General features: G+C 42.2%; 1 protein-coding gene across 1 annotated transcript in view; it reads left to right on the top strand.

The window, feature by feature from the left end:
* Positions 1-8,058: 8,058 nt before the first annotated feature.
* The window catches only part of FMN2 (formin 2), a 177,304-nt gene continuing 167,204 nt past the window's right edge, over positions 8,059-18,158 (top strand). Inside the window, exon 1 of the mRNA XM_063124336.1 lies at positions 8,059-9,979. Coding sequence (XP_062980406.1) covers positions 8,059-9,979 — 1,921 coding nt within the window. The remainder of the gene's footprint in view (positions 9,980-18,158) is intronic.

The raw sequence follows: 18,158 nt of genomic DNA, 5'->3' as shown, positions 1-18,158 counted from the left end.
TCTGGTGAGTTTGGTTGACTTATCTCATTGGGAAGCTGCCGTTACGGCCGTTTTTGCGCAATACGCGTTTTTGCCTGGAACGGGTATCTGAACGTGGTTTTGGGGCAACTTTTGGAGCTTTCTATATTTGCCCCACCTTGTCAAGTGCATCTGGTGAGTTTGGTTCACTTATCTCATTGGGAAGCTGCCGTTACGGCTGTTTTTGCGCAATACGCGTTTTTGCCCGGAACGGGTGTCTGAACGTGGTTTCGGGGCAACTTTTGGAGCTTTCTATATTTGTCCCACCTAGTTATGTGCATCTGGTGAGTTTGGTTGACTTTCCTCATTGGGAAGCTGCCGTTACGGCCGTTTTTGCGCAATACACGTTTTTGCCCGGAACGGGTATCTGAACGTGGTTTTGGGGCAACTTTTGGAGCTTTCTATATTTGCCCCACCTAGTCAAGTGCATCTGGTGAGTTTGGTTGACTTATCTCATTGGGAAGCTGCCGTTACGGCCGTTTTGCGCAATACGCGTTTTTGCCTGGAACGGGTATCTGAACGTGGTTTTGGGGCAACTTTTGGAGCTTTCTATATTTGCCCCACCTTGTCAAGTGCATCTGGTGAGTTTGGTTCACTTATCTCATTGGGAAGCTGCCGTTACGGCCGTTTTTGCACAATACGCGTTTTTGCCCGGAACGGGTATCTGAACGTGGTTTTGGGGCAACTTTTGGAGCTTTCTATATTTGCCCCACCTTGTCAAGTGCCTCTGGTGAGTTTGGTTGACTTTCCTCATTGGGAAGCTGCCGTTACGGCCCGTTTTGCGCAATACGTGTTTTTGCCCGGAACGGGTATCTGAACGTGGTTTCGGGGCAACTTTTGTGGCTTATTGCATCCCTGCCATTTAGTTATGCATGACTGTTGAGTTTGGTTGGTATCGCTCGTTCCCTAGTGGCCGTTCCGGCCATCCCATTCTGTTCCGGGCGTCGTTTTGGGAGTTTTGGGGTTAATAGTGATATAATATTGGTATGGTTTTAGTCCTAAAATATTGTTCTCAAGTGTTGCTAACACATGCCACTGTTTTTGGTATGGTTTTTTAATATAATGGGGCTGTTCCGGCCTGTTCCGTTCCGTTCCGGCTTTTACACCGTCCCGAAAAACTGTGTTCCCTTCAAGGTGTTTGTTTTATAGGTTCCTTTCAGCAATCTCCCATATTTCCCCACTACATTGGAGTTCCCCAATGTGTTGCCACTGGGCATCTTCCTAGACACTTGCTGGAGTCCCTGACCCTCCCTGCCTCCTTTATTTTTGTAGGTTTTTAAACTTATTGGTTAAAAATAAACAACATGCTGCAGTGCAATGCATTGACCTCCAGCACTATCTGTATTTTGAAGACTGCCACAGAGCCCCACATGGGCCCCAACAGTATTCTTAGTAAATAAAAATGGCGGCTGCCGCTCAGGCTTCTTTTTGAAGCACACCCAGATGTCCAGGGGGTTGGACTAGATGGCCTTGTAGGCCCCTTCCAACTCTGCTATTCTATGATTCTATGAAAAGAAAAAAGTAAACGGGTGGTGCTGGTGAGGAGGATATTGTGGAGGTGGGGCTAGAGAGATGGCAGGAAACTAAGGAGGTGTTTCCCTTGGGCTCTGTATGTGTGTACTTGGCTTTTGGGGGTGTATGGTGCGTAAGCTGGTTTGTTTATTTTTGGTGTGTGTTTTGCCTGGTTTTGGGTATGTTTGTGAGTGAGTGTTTGGCCTGTGTTACTTTGAGTGTCAACACTTGCCTTCTGATGAAACTGGTATTTGTTATGCTTTGTAGAGGCAACTAATTGATTTGGCATTTGGGGCTCAGACTCTGCCTTGTGAGAGCAGCGCTTATTGGGTCTGGTTGGCAAAGGGATGAGGACAAATTAGACACACAGGCATAACCCGGTTATACATTGGCCACAACTTTATTGACTCACTTGAATAGGCTTGGTGGCAGCACAGGGTGTGGATCCTGTAATGTGCCAGCCCGCCTTCTGACCGATTCCCCCTCCTGGCCCACATGCCAGGGGTACTGGTGGTGGATGGTAGGGCCAAGGACACACCACGGCGTGGACCACTAGTGTGAAACCCTTTCTATCACCCCAGGGCACATCACCACTAACATCCACCTCCCCGGACATGGCCAGCTCGCAGCCCCCATGTTGGTCTGGTCTTGGCGCCACATCCCCGATAGCCTTCTGCTATCTCTTACCCTTATTGCAGAATGTCAGAGTTGGCTCAGGGACCTACTGCGTGGAATGATGGTGCTGTGCCTATTCACTTGCCCTTGCCCCCTCGTCTGAGGCGGACTCTGTGCCAAGCCTGTGTTGGGGTCTGTTTTTTCTGAAGCTTATGCCCCTTTGACCCACACCTTTAATGTGGTCATCCAGTCCCGTATTCTACTCACATTCTGGCCAACCAGCTGTCTACAGGGCTAGAAGCCACTGATAGTCATCTTCTCCAGGAATTTGTTCAGTCCCCTTTTACAGCCGTCCACAACTGGTTTTCATCACTACATCTTGTAGAAGTGAATTCCATACTTTAAGTACATGCTGTGTTAAGAAGTCCTTCCTTTTATCTGCCCTGACTCCCAAAATTAGCTTCATGGGATGACCCTATTGCATTCTCCTGTTAATGGGAGAGGGGAAAATTGCCTCCCTCTTTACTTTCTCCACACCGTGCATGTCATGTCTCGCCTCCTTCCAAACCTAAAAAGCCCCAAAGAGTTGAAACCGTTTTTCTCATAAGGAAGTTGCTCCATCCCCTTGATCCTTTTTGTTGTCCTTTTCTGCACTTTTCCTAAATCTACCATAGCCCTTTTGTTTGTTTAGTTGGTTTTTGTTTGGTTTCAAGTGTGGTTACCAGAATTATATATAGTATTTCAAGTGTGGCCGTACCATAGATTTGCATAAGTGCAATTTAACCTTGACATTTGGGAGGGGTGTGTGTGTTTCTAATTCCTTATCTAGAATGCCTAATCTTTATATGCCTACATATTGAGGGGGATGCTTGAGCCTGGGACCTGCTGCATCCTGCAAGGCAGGTGCTAAACCCTGTTGCTATTCTTATGCACCCCTCTAGAATGTGATGTGTTTGGGGTCAGTCTAAATTACCTCCAGAGATCCCTTACAACTCAGTGTTTTTGAGTACAAGGAGATTGAGGATTTCCTCCCACCACCACCACATTCTTTGATTCCTGATTTGGTAACCTTTGTTCTAATAGGCCCAGGGGAGGGGCTGAGCGAGGCCTGGTGGGTAGGAGGATGTTAGACTGCTGATAGGACACAGGGATTGATTGGACAAGCAATGTTATGGATCTTTGTCTAGAGGCCAGTGTAACTGGAGGCCACAAATCTCCAGTTCCCTCCTTCTAGGAAAATGAAGTCTGAGTGAGTGCTGAAGCTCCTGCAAGTTCTTCCCTCTCAATAATGGGGTGCAGGAGCATTGCTTTTGTATGTGTGTATAGGTATGTGCTTGGTTGTGGCTAAGCCTGAGTGCTATCTGTAGCATTACCCCCACCCCTATTTTACCAGTTGCCAAGCATGTGCCTTACCACTGAGCCGCAGCTCCTCCAGTAAACTTTTTTGTAGAGGACTTAATGGGGGAGGGATTGGGAATGCTGTAATGTCCATTTATATGGGTCCTTTATTGCCTGCCATCCCCTAGGGTGGGTGATAATGTCTTTCCATCTTGGCTTCTAATAAGAGCAGCCACTAAATCCCAGAGAACAGTTTGGGGCATATGGGGAAAGGAATGGCCTAGGCTTCATGAGAAGGATTGTTTGGCCACCTCCTCAAGGTGGGGGAAGCTGGCAGCCCCCTTCTGTTAAGTGGGTAACTTGGCTTCTACTCAATTTCTTAAGCAATTTAGGGTGCAATCCCATGTATGTTTACACAGAAAATAATCCTACAACTCCCAGCATTCCTCAGCCAGCATGGCCTTCAGGAACATGGCTGTTTGGTAACTGACCAGGGCAGCCACTTTGTGAGAATGCCCACAATGCTCCCTCAACTTTCCAAATGTACCCATCTGCCAGAAAAGATTGGTCCCCACATGAAGTAATTTGTAAGTCCAACATAGCTCCAGGGCAGCTCAAGCATTCAATAGGTAGCAAAAGAGTTCCCAGTGTTGTTTTGGTTACTCTTTCCCTAATGATTTTCCATGCTCTGCTCTGCTCAGCCTTGGCTTTCTTCCAGGAAATGCTAGATCACTTTCTACAGGTGAAGGCAATGAAAATGCCTAGGCCCTTTCCTGTTCTGTATGTGCTGAGAAAATAGCAGTACAATCAATCTAAAGAAATGGGGGTGAGAAGAAGGATGGGGAGTGTATCACTTGACTTTCCACCTATGTGTCTAGAAGTAAATGTTTGTACATTTACTTACATGTGTGTGTTTCAGAAACTCCAAGAAAAACGTAAGTTTGTCTCTGTTTTTATGCTGTTTATCTATTTTGTGATGAAGGTTAAAATTAGAGAATTACAGCACATGATCTTGTTTCTGCACCAAACTTATATTCTGCTTTTAGGTTTTAATATAGATATATATTTAGTCTAGTTACAAATGTTAAACTAGCTTGAGATTCTTCACGAACATCATCATCAACAACAACAACCTTAAGAATAGTTGTCTTTAATATTATTTTTTAAACTTTACAACCTGACAAGATCTGATCTCTTTCAACTTATGACCATTTTTTTAACTTGGAAGTAAGTTTCATTGATTTCCTGATTATTACTCTCAAGTAAGCATTAAAACTGCAGTTAATCACTAGCATCTACATATAACAGCCAGTATAACAATTCCTGTGCATAGTAGTGTGATGTTGAAATAATCTATGATGATGTGAAAATGTGAGGCGGTACCTTGCAGTTTACAACATATGTTGCAGCCTTTATATCTTTGGAAACCATGTCTCTGGTGCACATTACAGGATGGGTACTTACAGCTGTTCCTGTGGAAAGCCCAGACCCATATTTTAACTTCTGTAACAAAAAGGGGAGAAAGTTAAGATGCTTTCCCCCCTCAATTTTATGCTGAAAGACATGTTATGTTCTCATTAGAGACTAAGGGCTCATCTACACCAAGCAGGATATTCCACTATGAAAGCAGTATATAAAAGGCAGGAGCCACACTACTGCTTTATAGCGGTATTGAAGTGCACTGACAACTGTTGGGACCTATGACATACCACTTTCATACCACTGCCACAGTGCTATTTCCTGCTTGGTATAGATGTGTCATGGGCCCCAACAGTTGTCAGTGCACTTCGGTTCCACTATAAAGCAGTAGTGTAAATGCTGCAATGAACTTCAGTACTACTATTGGTAACAGTGTGGCTCCTGCCTTTTATATACCACTTTCATAGTGGAAACTCCTGCTTCGTGTAGATGAGCCCAATGAGGCAAGAAGGAAACCATGAAGACCATAGGAGTGCCATATATGGTTGGTACCAGAAGAGCTTGGTGCCTTGCCCTCCTCCCCCACTGTGGTTTAGCCCCCTCCTCCAAACACTGCACATACTTGATTTGAATTTTGTCAAGAGTCCAACTTTCTCCTAGCCAAAAGGGCCAATAAACAGCCCTTGTTGCTGACTGGCCCTGTCAACTCCTTCCACTCAAATTGCCAGATACTTTTTTTTTCCTTTCAGTGAAAAACTGTATCAGTTGCTACTAACAGGGCATTTCTTTTCCTGCTAAAGAATGACAGTATACTACTAGCAACAGCACCTCCCTAACAAAACCCAAGACCAGTCATGCTCTGATCCTAGCTGACCCCTTTAATAGATCATGCAATAAAAAGCAGGCTGTTCTGCATAGTATTTACACACTACTACTCTTTTACAAAACACAAAAGTTGGTAACTTGTTCCAAACATCTTCCCTTGTGTCATGTTGATATTGCACTTTAGGAGCATGCTTAGTCAGTAACAGCAAGAAAGTTTCATGGGGGCAGGAAGCGGTTCCTTCCATATATTTTTTTAATAGCAGCACTGAACAGTATTAGTTCTGTACTGGACTCAGATGTATTTTCCTGGGTCATTGTTTTTCAGTTATGCAACTTCATTTAAGCAGTTGAAACTACTGGTTTTAATTAATCCCAAGAGGGAAAGCGAGGATGCTAAATAGTCCTAAATGTGGGTAACATGCATGGGTCCATATACAATAAACATCCTAGCTTGAATAGGTCCCTGTCCTGCTTACCTGGCATTACTTTCATTAGTCCTTCCTCTCGCCAAAATAGCATTTCTTAAGAACAGAGCAGAACATATACTTGTCCAGGGCCAAAGTTAAGATATATAAACAAATTTTAAGACAATACATCTCTCAAAAATGAACTCTGCATGACTGGAGGACTGAAGTCATTTTCTGTTTTGTTAACAAAAGAATGACCAGATACAAAAGAGGGCAGGGCTCCTGCACTTTAACTGTTGTGATGAAGAGGGAGTTTCACCAGGTGCTGAACTGCATACAGATCACACCTGCTGAAATTCGCTTTTCTATGCAACTGTGAAAGATACAGGAGCTCTGTCCTCCTTTCCATATATGGTCACCCTATTTGAAGCTACAGCTTCAGGTCATATACCAGACCACCAAATAAACCTGTTGCAAAGAGGGGAACATTCCTTTTAGTTTGCAAGGGAGGTGGGAGGGATGGTGGTCTTTTTCACTGCCTTAGGCAGGCTTCGTCCAGGGAAATTTCAAGAGCTAGATTAGCTTCAGAATACTGTCATTGCATTTCAGTGGGGCTGCTTTTGAAAAGGTGGTTTTAGAACAGCTTCGATCTGGACACTCCAATGCAGATTTCTCTTCATGATTGTTAAAAGGGATAACTTATGGAAGTATACCTTACGGAAGCGTAAATATTTAAAAGCTTAAATACTTCATGTAAAATGTTTGTGTGAGATGACATATAAGGACTGTGTATAATCCCTATTATTACGGTCCTATTGAATGTATGTTTACTCAGCAGTATCCCCATTGAGTTCAATGGGTATTACACCCAAGTAATTGTGGGCATCAGCTTGTAAGTAAGACATGCTCAACTCAGTGGGACATTTGTTTTTTTAAAAACCTCTTTCTGTATGCCCCCTAATTGTCTGGGGACTTTCTCATAATCACACATCTGGTTTGTATAGGTTGCATTCAGAGCCAGGGTGATGGAACAGATGGAGTTTGGGTTTGACTTACAATGGCAGGCCACACGCTCTACTTCTGTTTTGCATAAATTAATTTAAGACATTGTAATCCCATAGTCATAAGGCACTAAGGCTGGTGTGTATGTGTGTGTGTTGCAGTCAGGATTAATATGCACAAATACACTACCAGAAGTAGAAATAATTTTACTTAATAAGCCATACAGTTTGTTAGAAGTTTTTTTAAAAAAACATGTAGAAGTAACATGATGCAGAGCTTAGTTTAAACTTACACGTTCCTGGTGATGGTTGGTGTCATTTTTTAAAAAAAATAAAAAAAAAATAAGAGGAAACAATGAATGTGTGCTGAATATTGATGAACTTTATCCCTTTGAGGTTTACCATTATTTATACCTCCTTGGAATACAAATGGCTTATTTCTGAATGGTCATTTACACCAATATACTAAACGATCTGTAAAATAATTAAACTTTTACACTTACTGCATGGAATTGTTGTGTGTATGTATGTTTGCTGTTTTTACAATTAAAGAATTAGAACTGTGTCTGCGATTTTTTTTTAAAAAAAAATAGAACTGTTTATCTGAGTTATGAAAATACTATATACATGATTCTTGTGTATAGGTACACTAGAATGTACATCTACGCTAGAATTAGCTGAGATAATATATGTTTTAGTGAAAGAATTATTATTAAAGCAGCAGAATATTTTTGTTTTCAAGGATTAAGGACTGTTGGTTTGTTTTGTGAACATCCAGAAAGTTATTATGTAACTTGAGATTTAATTTTCTCCCTTCTCTTTTTCTCTTCCCCACCTCTCCCCAATACACAATTCCAGGAACTTAAACTGAAGTCCTGAAACTTAAGACACTCAATGACAAACTGATCTTCCCAGAGCTCACAATGGAGGGGATTCAGTCGGTGGATAAAAAAGTTCCTGTTGTCAAGGAATTATTATTCACATCTACCAAAGAGAGCCGGGAGTGCAGCAGGCTCAGTCTGAAAAGGCAACGGTGCCACGAGCTACCATTGGAAGGAGCTGTCTGCATCTCTCAGTGCTCTACTGAGCATGTCCCAAAGGAGCTCTGTGCTGGCAGTACATTATGCAAAAAGGCAGCTCGAGCAGCTGGGCGACAGTCGGAGCAAGCCTTTGCTCCACTTGCATCACTACCGCTTCAAAACAAACCTGGATTACTCTGGAGGTCCTTGCTGCCAGGCCAGCCGAATGAAGCCGAGCAGCATGGCTTGATTCCTGACGTTGCACGGCTGCTGAGCAACATGGGGAACCAAGATGGGAAGCTGAAGAGGAATGCAGGTGATGTACATGAAGGAGGCGAGGATGCTTCTGGGCCCAGGGATGCAGAAGGCACAAAGAAGGGAGCAGGGAGCAAAAAGGGGCTGGGGAGGCATGGCAAAGGGAGCGACTCTGGCAAGAAGAAAGGCAAGTCGGAGTCCAGGGCATCCGTGTTTTCCAATCTACGGATCAGGAAAAACCTCTCCAAGGCTAAGGATGGAAACAGCAGCTCGAGAGAGGATGTTTTAGACAGCCAGGCCTCGCAAACAGGGGAGCTAGACAGCGCTCATTCGATTCTCACCAAAACTCCTGATATAAGCATTTCTGCGGATGAAGGAGGTCTCTCGGACACAGATGTGGAACATTTTGAAAATACAAATGAAACTCGCCCAGCTGCTGCTGAGCCGCAGGACGGACAAAGGACCAGCTCCGGCTCGGATACGGATATATACAGTTTCCATTCAGCCACAGAACAAGAGGATTTGCTTTCTGATATCCAGCAGGCTATTAGACTGCAACTGCAGCAGCAGCAGGGGGCAATTAACATTGGAACTGAGCAGCATGGCACCAAAACAATGGACCTACACATGGCTAATTCCCAAGCAACCCCCTTAGATTTTGAAAGGTTTCTTTCACTGAGCAGCGACAAAGACAGCAGTCCAGATACTGAATTGCCTGTCTCGGCTAAATCGGAAATTACCAAATATATCCCTGCCCGTGATACCGAAAGTGAAGCAAAAGAAGCGACAAATGGAATGGGGTATTCCTGCAGCAGTGTGTTTGATACACAAGAAGAACATAGGCAGTTGCGAGAGGAGCAAGAACAGCCTCCTGGGGAACGGAAGGATTTATTCCCCTTAAATGCTGCAGTGACAGAAAATGGGACTCTGTTAGGCAGTTCTGTGTTTAATTTTCCATCCCCAGCTGGAGATTCAGAAACTGAAGTAATAGCTATTGAATCTGCAGGTTCAGAAAGAGAGGAGGATATTGCAGATGCAGGCCCTGATCAGGTTGTTGGAGCCAAAGAAAGGAAATGGGGTCTGTCAGCCAGCAGAGAGGCATTGGATAATGGGTTTTCTGCAGAAATGAAAAATGGTGCCCTTTCTTCAGAGGATGTCTCAAGCAGTCCTGTGCATAGTTCCAAATGTTTTAAGCCCTACCCTCTCATCAACCCATGCTACATCAAAACCACCACTAGGCAGCTGAGTTCTCCAAACCACTCACCTTGTCTATCCCCCTCTCAGAGCCCACTCTTTAAACGGAGGCGTGAGTCCTCCCGGCGGAAAGAGAGCGCACCAACCAAGAAGCAGAGGTCGACCAGTTTGGCTGGTTCATATAGCCGATCAGCGGACTGGACAGATGAGATTTCGGGTCATAGAGGAGAAATAGCTCAAAAGTCGGGCTCTGCAGATTTCTTGGAGTACAGACGGAGTCGAGATGGTTTTGAAGGAGAAAGAGTGCCTTTCAATCACTTGAGAAAGTCCTCAGGGATATCAGCTTCTACTGACGCCTTCCCCAATGTTTTTAGAGGTGAGTGGCATCTGTTACCTCATGTTTGAAAAGTAAGTATCTCAGATCAAGGTGATAACATGCCCTTTCTATCTTTCTTATATTCAGACTGAGATCCTAAACTCTGTAAATACTGATGCGTGTGAGTTTTGGGATTTCAGTGGAAATGAATGGATTGATATTTCTGTAGTATTGTTTTAGAACTTTCCTCACTGGGGCATACTCAAAGTACTCACTAGGCAACTGATATGGTATGATGTAAACGATAAATGAGTTATGGGTACAAAGTCCAGCAGAGACACTGTGTGGTTTGTGTGTATCACTACTGGATCCATAGAACGTATTGCTAATCATGATAATTAATTGTTTGTATTGACTGTTTGATGTGCAAAGTGCTTTACAATCTCAATGGGCATTTATTTCACCTTCAAAAGATCACACAGGTCAGTATAGTCTCATTTTATAAAGAGGGACCCTTCATGAAAAAAAAAAAATGATTTGGCCAAGGCCGTCCCATGAGTTCATGGCAAATCCAGATCTGGCAGAGTGAAGCTGAAGACACTGTCCAGTAGGCTGTGCTGGCCTCAGTTGATTACTTATATAAATAAGTTTTATTTATGTGTTTGTATTATACAAGTTCATTACATTTCTTGTCTTGCTCAAAGAAAAGAAACAAATATTTGCACAAGGCCAATCACTGATTCCAAGGTTTGGGTTGCAGCTATAGCTTGTCACACCTGCTGACATCCCCTCTTCTACACGACTATTATAGGGGCAGGTTCTCTGTCCTCTTTTGCATCTGTCCAGCAAAGTTCCAGGCCTGGCATCAGGTTTGACAGCCCCCTCAGCAAGGTGTCCTCTGGGGCTCCCCAAAGCACCCCCTGAGAACTGACCTGATTGCGGGATGGCAAGACTGATGCTCCAGCCCTGCATTGTTTTGTTTTTCAAAGTATTTGAATGGCCTGAAGCTGAGGCACTGGGCTGGGCACCTGTACGAGTTGTGCTCTCCTTTCCCTAAACTCTCTCTCGAACCCACTGCAATGGAGCTTGACTATGTGCTTACAGGGTGCTTGGCAGCAGGCTGCAGGGACAGTTTGTGGCATTGACACTTCCACACACACCCCACTCCTTTTACAGCTGGGTCTTCACTGGGTGGAGAAATGCCAGCAAGTACAGTGGCTGCCCTCTCCTATCCCCACAATGATACTGCCTGGGGCCCAAGGCTGCTACATTGGGGTGGGATTCAGACAGTACCTTGCTGCCATCTCTCAGCATATGCTGCCCAAGGCAAGTGCTTCAATCTGCCTAATGGTAGGGCTGACCCTAATTGAAGGATAATAATAATAATAATACCTGAGAGAGCGCCTTCTCCCTTACCAACCTGCCCGGTCACTGAGGTCATCCGAGGGCCTGCTCCTGGTGGTTCCACCTAGATCCATCCTCCGATTGGAATCCACCAGGGGAAGAGCCTTCAGCGTGGTGGCACCCCTCCTGTGGAATTCCCTGCCTCTGGAGGTCAGGCAGGCTCCGACCTTGCACTCCTTTCGGCGCCTCCTGAAAACATCTTTATTCCAAGAAGCCTTTCTTTAACATGCAGCCTTGGATTTCTGTGTTGTTGTTTTTTGCTTCTTTTTAAATTTTGTTTTAACTGTTTTATTCTGTTTTTATTTTCATTTTACCTTGTACACCGCTCCGAAATTTTTTCAATGAGGAGCGGTATATAAATATTATAAATAAATAAATAAATAATATATACTGTAGAAGACATGCAACAGAGATCAACTTTAGATGGTTTATTCAAAGTTTTGTTTGTTTATAGGAGCAGGTTCTGCGGAAACTGCTATCTTTACAATGAAAACTGGATTGGATTCGAACTAAGTTGAATTTAGCTCCCATTGAAATCAATTAGATTTCTTTTAGCTGTGACTAACATTTCACATTGATTTCAATGGAACCTATGTGCAAGTAGTTTACTTTGGAACCAGACAATTGTGTATGGATGAAAAGGTCTTTTAACGCAACCAAAATCCATACAATCCAGTTAACTGGTGGTTTATAGCTAATTTCTGTTTAGTGTTTTGGTTATGGAACCTGCAGTATGTGACTCTAGACTAATTCTTGTGGGGATTGCTTTATTCTATGGGGCTATTCACGCAACAAAAAAGCCCACCATGAGTTATTTAACCCGCGGTGAGGCTGCACCATGTGCGGGTGCATTTTGAGTATGCGTTCCTCACATGGGGGTTATTGTGTTATGCTTGGCTTATGTGAGGGTTAAACAGCCCTCACATAACCTATGGCCTTGCAGATTCACAGCACTGAAGTTTGGAAGAAAACTGGGTTTTGGCCAGAAATTCCCATAGTATGCCATGAGAGAAGTGCTAGTGAATTGCAAGAAATAAATGGAATAAAAGAGATCTTCATCCACACAGGAGGCTACCTGCTGAATCTCTGCATGATTAATTTGCTGTGGCCTTATTTCCTTCCAATCAGCCACTGCATAGGCCAGCCCATTCTATTTTCTTTGGGAGGGGTTCTGTGTTGACTGCGACTGGGTGATTCAGGTGTTCCTTATGCAAAGAGACGTAGTTTTAGCGCAGGAAAAACATGTCCCATAACTATCAGATGTTTGAGAATCACTTACTTTGGGTGCAATCCTATGCATGTTTAGAGAGGAAAAGAATCCTACATAGCGAGCTGGGGAATGCTGGGATATGTAGGCCTTTTTTCCTATCTAAATATGCAGAAGATTGCCCCCTTAATCAATTGCCCATTCCCTAAACAAAAATAATTGAATGGAAATGATCAGCAAACTTACTCAAACTTAATCCTGGCAGGTGTGATTGCCTGTGTTGGGGGAGGGGGGCATCTCCTCTATATAAAATTAGTTAAAGCCCTTTCTCACATAAAAATCCTTTGATCTTCCCAAATATGCCTCTAACCCTTATGTACTGCATTTAAAAAAGCTCTTTCTAGTTTCTTGCTAGCTTTTGTAATGATGAAACTTTAGAATTCTTATATAAAATCACACAGGCCTTCTCTTAGTTTTCCTGTTTTACTCCAGTCATTGACTCATTATAACTGTGAAAGAAGAGGATTTTCCTTTATTTATTTATTTATTTATTTATTTATTTATTACATTTCTACACCGCCCAATAGCCGGAGCTCTCTGGGCGGTTCACAAAAATTAAAACCATTCAAAGTATAAAACAACAGTATAAAACCATAATATATAAAAAATACAATATAAAAGCTGTGCTCTCTGCAAGAAACTTGTCACCTTTTTTTGTATACCTATACTAGTACCCTTCGAAATTTAGAGGAGGTTTATTTCTTTCAGTTTATGTAGTACCTTTCAAATGGCGGACCTAGAGTAATAGCAGTTGTTGAAATTAGTTGGTGTTTGCCTCTGCAAGTTCAAAAAAGTGAACTTTAGAATGCAAAAGAAAGATCTCTGCATTCTGTCACTGATGGGGAAACTAGCTGTATCCTTAAAACAGGAGAAAATTCTATAATATTTTCTGCTTGGTATGTTTAATAAATAGTGGTGGTTGTGGTATCTTGTCCAGTAGATGTTTGCAATCCTGGAGAGACTTTTCTTTTTGTAAGGTTACCAGAAAGTTGACGCTGATGAAATAGGATTGCAAACTATTAGGAAGCCCTATTTCTTTGATTCTAAGACACACTTCCCCCCCCCATATAAACATCTCTAAAAATGGGGTGCGTCTTAGAATCATGGGTGTGTCTTAAGGTTTTTTTTCCTGTTGGTGGTACTGAAATTAGTGTGCGTCTTACAATCGATGGCGTCTTGCAATCGAAGAAATACGGTATTCCAAATCAGTGCAGATCTCTGGGGTCAGAACATTCTCCCCATCACTTGCTATGTGATCTTTTTAATGGGAAATGCTAGGGATTGACCTGGGGCCCTTTGCATGCAAAGCATGGTTCCTCCCTATGGGTCTAAGTAGTTGAACTAAAGCTGGTTTAGGGCAGGGATGGTCAGCTTGGTAGCCTAGGAGCCTGTATGGACTATTGTAACATGTTCTGCATGGGTCTGCTTTTGAAAAATGTTCAGAAACCTCTCTCTTGACCAGCACCAGTTACAGGGAGCATCTAACTTCATTGCTTCAGCAGCTTCTGTAGTCTGTTTGAAGACACAATTCAAAGTGCTGGTTCTTTCTCTGTTGTCTTTCTGCTGTTTATTCCAACAGACCTTCGGCATTTAAGCTGAGTTGCTGCTGAAAGGGGTTCTACATGGTTATTTCTTTTTATTAACGTGGTGTTTATAATCTGTTTTTATGTTGTCATTGTATTTCTGTTTTTAGTGGAATTTTACTATTAGCCTTGAGTGCCTTTTTGGGGGTGAAAGGTGGCATATACATTTAATAATAAATAAATGGGCCATGTATGTGGATTTCTTGTGGTGTGGTTTAAGTCAGAGACCCTAATTGATGGGCAGCTGCATACGATCAGCTTGCCATAATAAGCAGTGTTATTGGCTACCACATAGCTACTCAGTTGCGGGACGGGCTGTGCAATTAGGCCCCCACTTCCTGAGTGGGGCCAGGAAGCAATGGCAAAGTGGATTACACAGATGTGTGAGCCAAGCAGTCTGCCCTGCACCCTACACTAACCTGCTGCCTGAAGTGTAGTGGAGGACATTGTCCCACTAACTCTGTTGAAGAAAGATTCAGATGCCAGTTTTGTTGGCTGTCATTATCCGTGGAATGGCATGAAAATATCTTGGGTGTTGCTTAAGCAGCTGAATAGCTTGGATTGGGCCTACCGGTTTCATAAACCAGACCTTATCTCCTAGGTAAATTGTTGTGGTGCCGCAGGTCAGATCTGCACATCCAATTTGATTTCCCTGAGGTCAACTTGGAAAATGGCACATAATTGCGATATCTTTTCCTACCAGCTAGCAATAGGAACCTTGTTCCTTTGTGGCCTGCTGAATATCAGGACATGTGTTAAAAAAGCTTTTATAAGAGGGCAAAGACCTAAACCTTAACTGAAAATACTCCAGCTTGAGTGGGCTGCAATTGTCAGTCAAAGCGACTTCCCATTGTATGTCTGAAGCAGTTTACTTTCCTGTGTATAGGTAGTAAACATCTCCACAGATTCAGTTGCTTTATACAATCTGAAGCATTTCTGTTCAATGCATCTATTCCGTGCGGCTTTTACCAATGATCTTGGTGACAGCAGGCAGTGAACAAATAGCTGGCCTAGTTTACAGTGCTCTATAGTTGGGCTTTTTGCCATGTCATTTTTTGATTTGCCCACGTGCTCTGGCTAAGGATTTTCTAACACATGACATAAATGGCAATGAGCAGCTGTAATTGCAGCATTTTTATACATAATCCATTGCAGTAAACTTCGTAAGGAACATTCAAATGAGATATAAGGATTGTGGACTCAATTAAGCACCAAGATATTATAAAAAGCTCTTGCTATTTTAGGAAGGAAATGCACGATGCTGCTGTGCTAAAATAATCTCTCCTTTTTGGGCATATTGTGCCTAGCATGCATTTGTATGTATGAAGCTATCTTCTCGCTTTACTGGGAAAATGATTGTGTGTGCTTGGGAAATATGGAATAGTTCTTTCTTCTTTGTGAATAGATTCTATTACACAATGGTGACATGTAAATGTTAGAATCAAAAAGCAAATGAGATGAGGAACCATGTCAGACATCACATGGCCCAAGGGGCTGCGAAGACTACAACTCTGGTGTACATATATCCTGAAGATTTCTGTACCCACTTTTTCACCTCTACTGTACCTTGACAAAGTATTGATCAAGTAAATGATTGTCAAGATCCCCACCCTGAGCAGAGGCCTGGGCTCCAAGCAGAACAGGCTGGCCTGATCCGCTGGACCAATGGCTCAAGAGGCAGACATGCTGAAAAATAATCCAGGCCCCAGCATAATGACACACCTTTGAGCCAGAGACTGCTAAATTGGGAGTGCTGAAATCTGTACACTGGAGCTGCAACCCCCATCACACCAGGGACTGCATCCCCATGTCAGCCTGTTAGTTCTGGCAGTAAACCTGGAGGAAAATGTCTAAGAGGAGGAGGAATGCTAGGTCCCAAGTTTCTCGCCTGCCCAAGGGCCTCTACTTCCCTTGCTCGGCTTCGTCCATTTTCGTCTGCTGCCCCTTACGCCTGGAACGTTCTTCCAGAACATTTGAGAACTACAAGTTCAACCACAGCTTTTAAAGCTCAACTAAAAACTTTTCTTTTTCCTAAAGCTTTTAAAACTTGATGTTGTGCAGACTTCTACTGTTACTTTCTACTGTTAGTTTTTCCCTACCCTGTGCCTGCTTACCCTACCCTGTACCTGTTTGCATTCTCTTCCCCTCCTTATTGTTTTACTATGATTTTATTAGATTGTAAGCCCATGCGGCAGGGTCTTGCTATTTACTGTTTTACTCTGTACAGCACCATGTACATTGATGGTGCTATATAAATAAATAAATAAATAAATAAATAAATAATAATAATAATAATAATAATAATAATAATAATAATAATAAAGCCCTGCCCTGTTAAGCTCTCCCACCCTTCAAAGAAGAGGCAGATCCTGGACAGGGGATCTCTCCTTGGAGGCACAAAAGGCTGCAGTTGGCCTAGATTTAGTTGGGCCAAGTGGCTCACCTGGAGCTTTCCATGGTGCTGCTGCTAATGGCCTGACTTGCCCCAGGTTTTATATATAGTTATATGTAAACCATGTATAAAAATACTGATAGACAAATGAACATGCTGTTTTCCAGCTTTGTGGAATCATCGGGTTCACACAGTTGAGTAAGGGAGTTGGTTAGATGCCTCTCAAGTGTTTTGTTATAAGAAACAAAGTCCTGCAATATCTAAAAACAGATGAGTGAATCTGATGAAATTCCCTACACCCACCCACCCACACTTATTTTCTTTGGTAATAAAAATAAATAAATTGCTAATTAGAAGAAATGAAAATAGGTAAAAGGTGGCTTTTAATAAAAACAAAACGGTCCTCTATTTGAGTTTGAATTTATATATGGATGTCTATTTAAACCTTGTCATAGGTAAGCAAGTTGGAATATGTCATTAAATGACAACAAATGTTTGAAAGACGCCATTTCTTTTTATGGGCAGAAATTGACATATAATTGGCCCAATTCATACCTTGGTTTTATTTTTACATAAAAAAGAACATAATTATTGCAAATAGAGATGAATTGAATAATCTCCTAAATTTAAGCTTTCCAAAATTTATCATCGATGTTAATATGAAGAGGTCTCCTAATATACAATAAACAGGCCCTTAAATCTCCATTACAGATCAGAACTATGCAGATTATTTTGATGCACAGTATACCTAATTAAAATTTAAAGAATTCCAAACTTATTTTTGTACTTATTCTTCTTTTTCAATATTTGAAAATGTCAATATAGTGCTTGCCAATGCTTATAAGCACAGGTTTATGCACTTTAGAATTAATTTCATTTCTAAAAACCTGATAGATTACAGCTGTGACTATTTTTCTGGACACTAGCTCTGTCAGAACCACCATTAAAAAAACTGCATAGCACCAGCATTTACTGTTATGTGTGTTATATCAGAGTTTACAGCGTGATAAATATCATTGTAATGCTAATATTCCACTACTGAAAACTAACACTCTTTAACTTGTTGCCCTCCAGATGGTTTTGCCTACAACTTTACCATTAGCTGAATGGTTTTGCCTATGGCTATGTTGGCCAGATTGAAGGGGATGGTAGGCTAAAACATCTGGAAGGCCATAATTTGTCTGCCTCTCCTTTAACAAATAAGAAATGCCAGATCTCATGTGGAATTTCCTCTTTCAAATTATTATTCCATTTAGGATCTTGAACCCACTTACTAGAAAGTAAGTTCCAGTGAAAACAATGGGACTTAGTTCTGAGTAAAGATGCTTGTTGTATTAGTCATACATTGACTAATAAAGATTTATGGCATAGAAGTTGGGAATATTGCAGTAATACAATACCTAAACATTATTAAACATCTAGAGAAACATTTTTAAATACATTGGTTTTAAGTCCACCACTTTAAAAAGTGTGTGTGTGCGAGAGATAATTGTATAAATGAGGCCTCCATGCAATTAGGCATGTATGAAGCCTGCCTTTGCCACATTGGAACTCCTGTCTCCAGTAGCGTAAGAACCAGGGTTATGTAACAAA

Source organism: Elgaria multicarinata, chromosome 4 (assembly GCF_023053635.1).
Source record: "Elgaria multicarinata webbii isolate HBS135686 ecotype San Diego chromosome 4, rElgMul1.1.pri, whole genome shotgun sequence".
NCBI classification, from domain to species: domain Eukaryota; kingdom Metazoa; phylum Chordata; class Lepidosauria; order Squamata; family Anguidae; genus Elgaria; species Elgaria multicarinata.
This window is presented reverse-complemented; position numbering and strand designations above follow the sequence as displayed.